The 8223-nt window shown below is 40.7% G+C and overlaps 1 protein-coding gene across 2 annotated transcripts; it reads left to right on the top strand.

The window, feature by feature from the left end:
- Window positions 1-340: 340 nt before the first annotated feature.
- LOC100285065 (biopterin transport-related protein BT1) lies at window positions 341-6781 on the top strand. 2 transcript variants are annotated; one of them, XR_004855974.1, is made up of 9 exons: window positions 341-656; window positions 1242-1498; window positions 1658-1722; window positions 1801-1963; window positions 3641-3784; window positions 3882-4130; window positions 5022-5190; window positions 5269-5361; window positions 5730-6781. XR_004855974.1 is itself a non-coding variant. In NM_001157960.2 (9 exons), the coding sequence occupies exons 1-9, from the start codon at window positions 539-541 to the stop codon at window positions 6012-6014; spliced, it is 1548 nt and encodes a 515-aa protein (NP_001151432.1). In that variant the 5' UTR covers window positions 392-538; the 3' UTR covers window positions 6015-6582. The 2 variants fall into 2 exon arrangements, 1 of the variants encoding a protein (NP_001151432.1); NM_001157960.2 differs by having other exon boundaries at window positions 392-656; window positions 3641-3789; window positions 5730-6582.
- The last annotated feature ends 1442 nt before the right edge of the window (window positions 6782-8223 follow it).

Raw genomic sequence — 8223 nt, 5'->3', positions numbered from 1 at the left:
GTTGTACCAAGACATATTTGCATGAAGTAAACAATAACATCAGTTAGCTAAATCAAAAATATATATTATACAGAGAGCGAAAACAATCAATAAAAAATCTTGCATTTTTTTTGATGGATAGTTTACGTGAGTATTGTTGTAAGCCGTCGCAACGCACGGGCAACCGACTAGTAATATCTGTATGTATTACTTATCCACCAAATAAATATCTGGTATTTGTATCTTTATCCGTATTAATTCTAACTATTTGTATCCGGTTTTAAATTCGATTGAAATACATTATGGCAGTATACAAATGACCTAATATACTATCTGTCCCGTTTTCACGCTACGTGCTCACGGGTGGTGGGCCCACTATGGCATAGAGAGAATCAGAGAAACATGGGGGCATGGAGCATTCGTTGCGCTGCGCCAAATCTCGCTTCCAGCTCCGGCCCGGTGTGCTCCGCAGGCTCCACCTCCGCGTCCTCTCAAGTCTCAAACGCTCAAGGTCTCACCGGAGACCGCGCCGCGCCCCGCGGGCTTCTGGTAGCTCGGGATGGCCTCCGGGGGCTCGGCCGCACGTGACGCGTACGACGAGGAGGCCGCCGTCCGCCGCCCCCTCGAGCTCGATAGCCGTGACGCCGCCGCCTCGTCCTCCGACCACTGGCCCGGTGGTGAGCTCGAGGCGCTCTGCCGCTCTCCTCTATGAGTCCGTAGCCGTCTGGGTTGCCGGGGATCTGGATTGGTCTTGCGGTTTCGGGTTCCGGAGCTAGGGAAATTAGAGCATGTCGTTGGATTTCGTGTGGTGGAACAGGAGTCAGGAGGATATCGAGCTTAATTGGGGAGAGGAAATGATGGCGGAGAGCCTGCTTGGCTGAGGTAGCATGCTCTGGGTTCTGGCTTCTGGAAGCTACGGTTGTGCGTCTGGGATCGTTGTCGACTTGTCGTCGGTTAGCGCGGTGCAGTTGCTGTCTGCTTTGGTAGATTGGAGCTGGGTGAGCGATGCACGGTGTCATTCCCCATACTGAGTGAATTGGTGCACAGAGAAGATATGCTGGGACGTGAAGGCCACGTCACGGTTGAAATGCTGCACAGTGGGAATCTAGTTAGTTAAGGAAAGCTTTTAGCAGGATGTTTCTGTCAGCCACATGTTTTTTCCTTCCAAAATTCAAACCATAATCCGTTGCTTAAATAGTTAATGGTCCCTGTCTTGCTTACCTCAGCGTCAGGATTGTCTCAAATGGTGTAACCTATTGTAGGGAATGCCATGCCTAGGTATCAAGTGGGCTTGACAAAGGATGATTCAAGTAGTAGACACTCTGAGTGGCGGCAGCCTAGCACAGATGATGTGCGCAAGAGCAAGCTCGGGCCAAGATACTTCACGGCGTTTGGCGTGGATCTGTCCCCTGATAATATGGCAGTTGCCATTGTCTATTTTGTGCAAGGGGTTCTGGGTCTTGCACGGCTTGCTGTGAGCTTTTACTTAAAAGATGATCTCCATCTAGATCCAGCTGAGGTGTGTGTTGCTCATTCCTTTTCCAGGTTTTCCTGTCCTCCATCCATGCACCATATTTGTATTTAGATTGTAGAGCTCAGTTCTTGTTACATGATGTAACGTTTCCGCTGTTTAGTTAATAGGTGCTGTTAGGGGACTAAACCGGTTTCTTTAATATAGACCGCAGTGGTATCTGGTTTCTCGTCCTTGCCGTGGTTGATCAAGCCCCTCTATGGCTTTATCAGGTCTCGCAAATCCTCCCACATCCATTTCTTTCGGATGTAGTGTACACTTGATTTTGATCCTCGACTTTTGCCTTTCAGTGATTCCATTCCACTCTTTGGATATCGAAGGAGGTCGTACCTTTTTCTGTCAGGGTTACTTGGAGCACTTTCATGGAGTTTAATGGCCACAGTAGTGAGCAGTAAATACAGTGCAGCATCCTCTATTCTTCTTGGCTCACTTTCTGTTGCCTTCTCAGATGTTGTAAGTGCAAACCGAATATTCTACTCTCAAGTTATCTTGGTCTGTCCTTTATGCCGATGATCAATAATATCAGGTCCTGTCTGTTACATTTATTCAGTTGTTAGAAATCATCGAAGTGATGGTATGCTTGAGTTGTTAATTGATACTTTCCTGTTCTTCCTTAATGCCATATTTATGCTAGTAGATTTCTTAACCTGCTATGCCATTAAATATTCTCTGTGAACGTGAGAAATTTATTTCCTTCTATGCTGAGCTCTTTATTCTATTCTATATATTCCAAGTGGATCTGTGATCATTGTTTATACAGTATTTTCCCTTTTTTGGTGTACTTTACTTTTCATAGAGAAAAGGGCATAGAGCAAATTTGTATTGAGTTATCTCACAATCAAATTTAACTGTAAAAATAAATGCAGGCATGAGGAAAGCTCTAACAAATGTCTAGTATGAAAACAATTTTAAAATGCATGGGAATCTCCATAGTTGCATTGGTTCCTGTAAATGTTTTTTTGTAAAAAAAATTTGTTGTGCTTTGCAGCACGCTTCATTTAAAATCCCTACCCATTAATACTGAATACACCAACTAGTCAACTGTTTGTGAATCAGTTACTGGTGCGTATTAACATGTTATTTCCTTGTCTTGATTCCAAATTTTCATTCAGACATTTCTTGAAAACACGTTTTCATAAAACATGTCCATAAAATGCATCCTTCTAGTTCTAGCTATTGACACAATCCAATCATATATTGTGTAAGTTTAGGCATGGGGGCATCTAAGGGCATGTTTGTTTGGGATTATAATCTGCTCATATTATATATTCTAATTTATTTTGAACTAACACTTAGTTCAAAATATATAAGTTAGATTATAATCTGAGTATATTATAATCCCAAACAAACAACCCCTAAATATATCAATTTTACAGCACAACCAAAGAATAAATGGTCACTAACCTTTAAGCCAAAACTATAAAAAAATACAAGCTCACATTTATGACCTCATTGCTTCCAAAAATTTCCATTGGATTGTTACAATGTGCAAGCACATAGATGAGTTTTGGAATTAGCTTGGGTTTTTCTAAAAACAGTTGCGAAAGGGTCTCTAGCTGAGTTGGTTATGTGGTCTGAGTAGCACCCCTTAGGTATTGACTTTGAATCCTAGTGGGAGTGAATTTCAAGCTGAGGTTAAAAAAGGTAACTCATTGGTTCCCCTGGTTATGTGCACATGAGATGGGCTGACCTATAGGGGGGCGGATCCTTGTGTAGGGGCTGGGAGTTATTGTATACAACATTTCCACTTCCAGGGGTTTCTTCTAGCTAGCTTCTAGTTTGCATGGGGTAATAATGCACCTCTAAATAAACACTGCTCCTTCAAGAAAACACTGGTTAATCCCGACATAGTTTTATTTCCAGTTGAAGTTTTACACTAAGGCTGACCATCTGAACTTATTTTTACAGTGCTATTCAAACTAATTGTTTTCATTAGGGGCCTGTCTAGCCATAAAATTGAATGCATCTGGCCAAGTGTGCCAGTGTGATTAAACATTTATCCAAGTTTACCTTTTTTGTACCAAAAAATATCATCATATAATTTCCACCTCATGTTGGGAATGTAGAACAAGAACTTTTGCATGTATATCGCTTCAAGGTTTATCTCAGCACAATGTGGGAACACTGTAGGTAGTGGATTCTATGGTTGTTGAGAGAGCCCGTGGAGAATCTCAAAGCACATCTGGATCACTCCAGTCGCTCTGTTGGGGATCTTCTGCCTTTGGAGGAATTGTGAGTGCTTACTTCAGCGGTTCGCTTGTGGATACTTATGGAGTAAGGTTTGTCCTATTGTACCACGACCACTTGAGCTGACACGCGTCCCATTGTTTTATAGTTCAGTCTACTGATGAAAGTATTCCTGTAAATGCAGATTTGTCTTTGGTGTAACAGCGTTTTTACCCCTGATGACATCTGCTGTTGCAGTTCTTGTAAATGAACATCGCATATCTTCTGGAGAACGTACTACCTTACACTCTGGTTCAGGATTCGTTGAGAGTTCTAAGCAGCACGTCAGGCAGCTTTGGACTTCAGTAAAGCAGCCTAACATATTGTTGCCGACCTTGTTTATATTTCTTTGGCAAGCAACACCACAGTCAGATTCTGCTATGTTTTTCTTCATGTATGTCCAAAAAATCTTTACAGTACTGATCTGTGTGGGTCCTATACTATATTCCTATCATAGCTTATTCGCTTACTGTTTGACTGTTGCATTGGAGTTAGTTGTGATCCAATAACTATAACTTTCACAGACTAGCAGAAAGTAGGTTATTATGAGTGTTGGATGCTCCTCTATCTTGTCTTTGTTTGGAGTGACTACACTACCATAGGCTGTAAAATTGTACACAAAATCAAGAAAATTCATCTTGCTTCACAAAGTACAGAGCAAAGTAATGATTTTAGTTAACTTTGGATCCTAATTTTGTACACAGCAACAAAATGTTGTTTGTCATTATGTTTGGTCCTTTTTTCACTAGTTTGTGTATTAGCCGTTTGTAGATATCTACCAATATGATCTCAAAATCTTTTTTGACTGAACATGATCTTAAGTATGTTATGCTTATTTTGATATTAAATAATTAAACAAGTACGTCATCTGATTAATGATTACTGTTTGCATATTAGTGACCTGTAATAGATGCTACTTTTCATTATGAGTTAAACTGGCCTAATGGGAGCATGCAAGTGGCATGGCCCGGTTAGAACATGTCAGAACTTTTTTTAGGTTTGTCCCTTTTTTTGGTCTGTGTGGTAGTGGTGGGGAGTTGCTGGGAGTTTTTTTCTACCCTACATAAACACTTCAGGTCTTTAGCCTATTGAGGATGGACTACTGTTTCATTTCTGCTTGTTACTCTTTGGATCCTCCTATTTTGTGCACCTGTGTTACCTGTTTGGGTTTTCCATGCTAAACCTGTCTCTTGTCTGATTGCTTGTATTTTTTATCTACTGTTTATTTTATAATGAATAAAAACTATTAACTACTTTTTATCTTATGTTGAATAATATATTTCAGCACAAATAAGCTTGGATTCACACCAGAGTTTCTAGGGCGTGTGAAGCTTGTAACCTCCTTTGCATCCCTGCTCGGTGTTGGGCTCTACAACTATTTTCTGAAGGAAGTTCCTCTAAGGAAAATATTTCTCGTGACAACCATTATAGGTTCAGCTCTTGGGATGACACAGGTGCTCTTTATATTATTTTCTTGATTGTTACTGCAATTCTTTTCTATCCTTTAAATATACTGCATCGTATATATTTAGGTGCTTCTTGTAACTGGGCTAAATCGGAAGTTTGGGATTAGTGACGAGTGGTTTTCTATTGGTGATTCATTAATCATCACAGTCCTTGGTCAGGTCAGTAACATTACTGCAATGTTTAATAACAGTAGAGTGCATTTATATGATTGCATAAAAAAATGTATTCAGTTGATCATGTACCCTTTTTCGTTACATAGTGGCCGTGTAACATAGTACTTTTATATGTCCATAATTTAGACTGACCACTGACAATTCAGGATCAGCTGATCTTAGTTGTGAAATGCTGTACCTATTCTTAGGAAGATGTTGACTTATTTTGAGGAGAGAAGTCTCAACGTTCCATGTGTACAATGAGAGCATCGTTTGTATATTAATATGAGTTAAATAATATCTAGCTTTGACACCTCCTGCCTTCAATTGCTTCCTTGAATGCAAGCTTATGTTGCTTAAGCTTTTTTTTGTAGGCTTCATTTATGCCAGTCTTGGTGTTAGCTGCAAAACTGTGCCCTCCAGGAATGGAAGCCACTTTATTTGCAACTTTGATGTCAATTTCTAATGCTGGAAGTGTTACTGGTGGTCTGGTTGGTGCTGGTCTAACTCGGATATTTGGGGTCACCAGGGACACCTTTGGGAACCTACCTCTATTGATTGTCGTCTGCAATCTTAGTTCGCTGCTGCCCTTACCTCTTCTAAGTCTCCTGCCAGAGGAATCAGGTGACACAGACAATGGAGAAACAAAGAATATCTGACTTGCTGAGGGTTTCATCTCTGTTTGTTCTGATTCTCAAGTATAGCATACCACAGTGCCCAGCTTCAACTCAGATATGACCCATCCAGTTGAAGTTCAAAAGATCAGTGGGCAAATATGAAAATCATACTGGAGATAAGTTCAGTTAGTCACCACCACCATCAGCCAGTATCTCCTGCGACTATTAACCTGTGATCAAAGCGATTCATTGGTGATCAAAACGACTATTAACCTGCGATTCATTGGCGCACAGGTAATCACCACTTTTTTTAGTTTATATAAGTTACCTTGCATACGAAGGCAAGGTCGGTTTTATCTTTCTCTACATTCTTTGAGTTTTTTGTTAGCTAATGCTGCGACCCCATGAAAACTAGAGTAGGGGTCAAAGACTAGTAGTTGAGGATTCCCTTACAAAGTCGAATGTATTGTAACCAAAAAAAAAGAGAGGGAATATTTATGCATTATGGAGGCCTAGAGTACGGACACGTAAAGGAAAATACTTGCACACAATTCGCCTTGCCGTACAGTATCAGGTTCTGCTTACATCACTAGGCCCAAATGAAGTGCAATCACAGAGGCACATACAGGAAAACTATAGCACAACAGAATTGCAGCACCCATGCATGGTCCGTAACAACCCACTGAATTTTCGCAGTGCCAAGTACTGGTGTCAATGATAAATTGATAATAGTGTGTATAACCACAGATCTATTCTTTGATGTCTGTTTGGGGGTTAACTTGAAATATGATTTCAATTTATTGGCGAGTCGAATAAGAGTTAAGTAAGAAATGATCATTGGAATCAGCGGAGTGTAAAGCATCCAGGAACTAACCTGTGTGTTTCTCTTTTGAGGGTGTGCTCAGTGCTCCTATAGTTGATATTTATCCAGGACTACGATCAGTTAAATTATATCATGAGGACGAATCAGTGTTGAATAAAAAAAAACAGTCGGTTAGTTTCTGGATGTTTTACATATTTCTCTTTAAAAAAACATGCAGCTGTGGTTGTCTAGTTCATTATTGAATCTTATTGAATGTAGATATGCACGATCTATTCGAACAGTTTCTTGCATGGTAATGTAGAGCAGCACGAATGGTCATATATTATTCCGAGTATTCTGCCTGCGTTGCTCGCGGGAGTCCTGAGGCTTCAGAATGCAAAAACAACGCCGCCACTTGGTTACAGTAGATCACATTAGACATTACCATCTTTATTCTATATATCACAGTCGTGTTCTTGCACCAGTGGATCACATTAGACATTACCATCTTTATTCTATATATCACAGTCGGGTGCGGGTAGGCGTACGCATCGTGTCAGGCTGTCAGCGTTCCAGCCTGTGTTTCCGTTGCAGTTATGGGTCAACTCTGAACTCTGCAGCGTTTTGTTTTTGCTGATAAAATGGCTGGAGATTTCGTTTCCTGGTCCGGTTTCTGGTCTCAGATAGTCAGATCCAACCTCTCCTGCCGCCCGTATCCCCTTCTCTTTTCTTGCGAACGCATTCCCCCCCCCCCCCCCCCCTGGTGCCATTCGCAATCATCTTTCTTAGGATATGTACATGCAAGTGTCTAAACTCTAATCATGAACAGAACACAGCCATGAATTGAGCACAAATTGTAGGTGTAACAAATGGTACTTGTCCCATTTGTTTGTATGGTGGTGACAAGTGACAAGTGGCCAATCAAACTTGTTCTGTTTCGCTGCTAGGCATGTTATGTTTTTGGTTTGTTTTTATTATTAAAAAAACTCGGAATACGGTTGCTGTTTTTCTTGATTTTCACAAGAAACGAGACAAGGCCCGTCGTGATAAAGAATGTAAAGATGAGTCATCATCTGTATGCTGAATGCATCATCCGCTCGCAAATACAGATTTATCTGCCTGTAGAAGTCGTTTATTTTTTTTGTAATTTAAGATCCAAAGACCAGTATTTTCGAGAGCGTGCGCGTGTCAAGTCAGACCACGGGGACAGTACTAAGGCCCCGTTTGGTTTGGGGGTGACTAAAGCAAACATAGTGACTAAAGTGGGGTGACTAAACTTTAGTCACTAAGGGGTGACTAAAAGGGACTAAAGTAGTATTTTTACCTTATTTGTCCTCTCTGCTTTCTTCTTATAGCAAACATTCATTAATTAATAGGGGTAAAATAGTTATTATTCACAGCAATTAATGTTCTTTAGTCCGGTTTAGTCACTGGAATCAAACGGGGTAC

The sequence above is a fragment of the Zea mays genome, chromosome 2 (assembly GCF_902167145.1).
Source record: "Zea mays cultivar B73 chromosome 2, Zm-B73-REFERENCE-NAM-5.0, whole genome shotgun sequence".
NCBI lineage: Eukaryota > Viridiplantae > Streptophyta > Magnoliopsida > Poales > Poaceae > Zea > Zea mays.
Note: the sequence above shows the minus strand (reverse complement) of the source record. Positions and strands in the feature narration are given on the sequence as shown.

Excerpts from the sequence above, each read along its gene's own strand:
- LOC100285065 (NM_001157960.2), top strand. The coding sequence starts at position 539 with ATGGCCTCCGGGGGCTCGGCCGCACGTGACGCGTACGACGAGGAGGCC. Across the intron at positions 657-1,241 it reads CTCCGACCACTGGCCCGGTG|GGAATGCCATGCCTAGGTAT; the intron begins GTGAGCTCGAGG and ends AACCTATTGTAG. Across the intron at positions 4,131-5,021 it reads TCTGCTATGTTTTTCTTCAT|CACAAATAAGCTTGGATTCA; the intron begins GTATGTCCAAAA and ends AATATATTTCAG.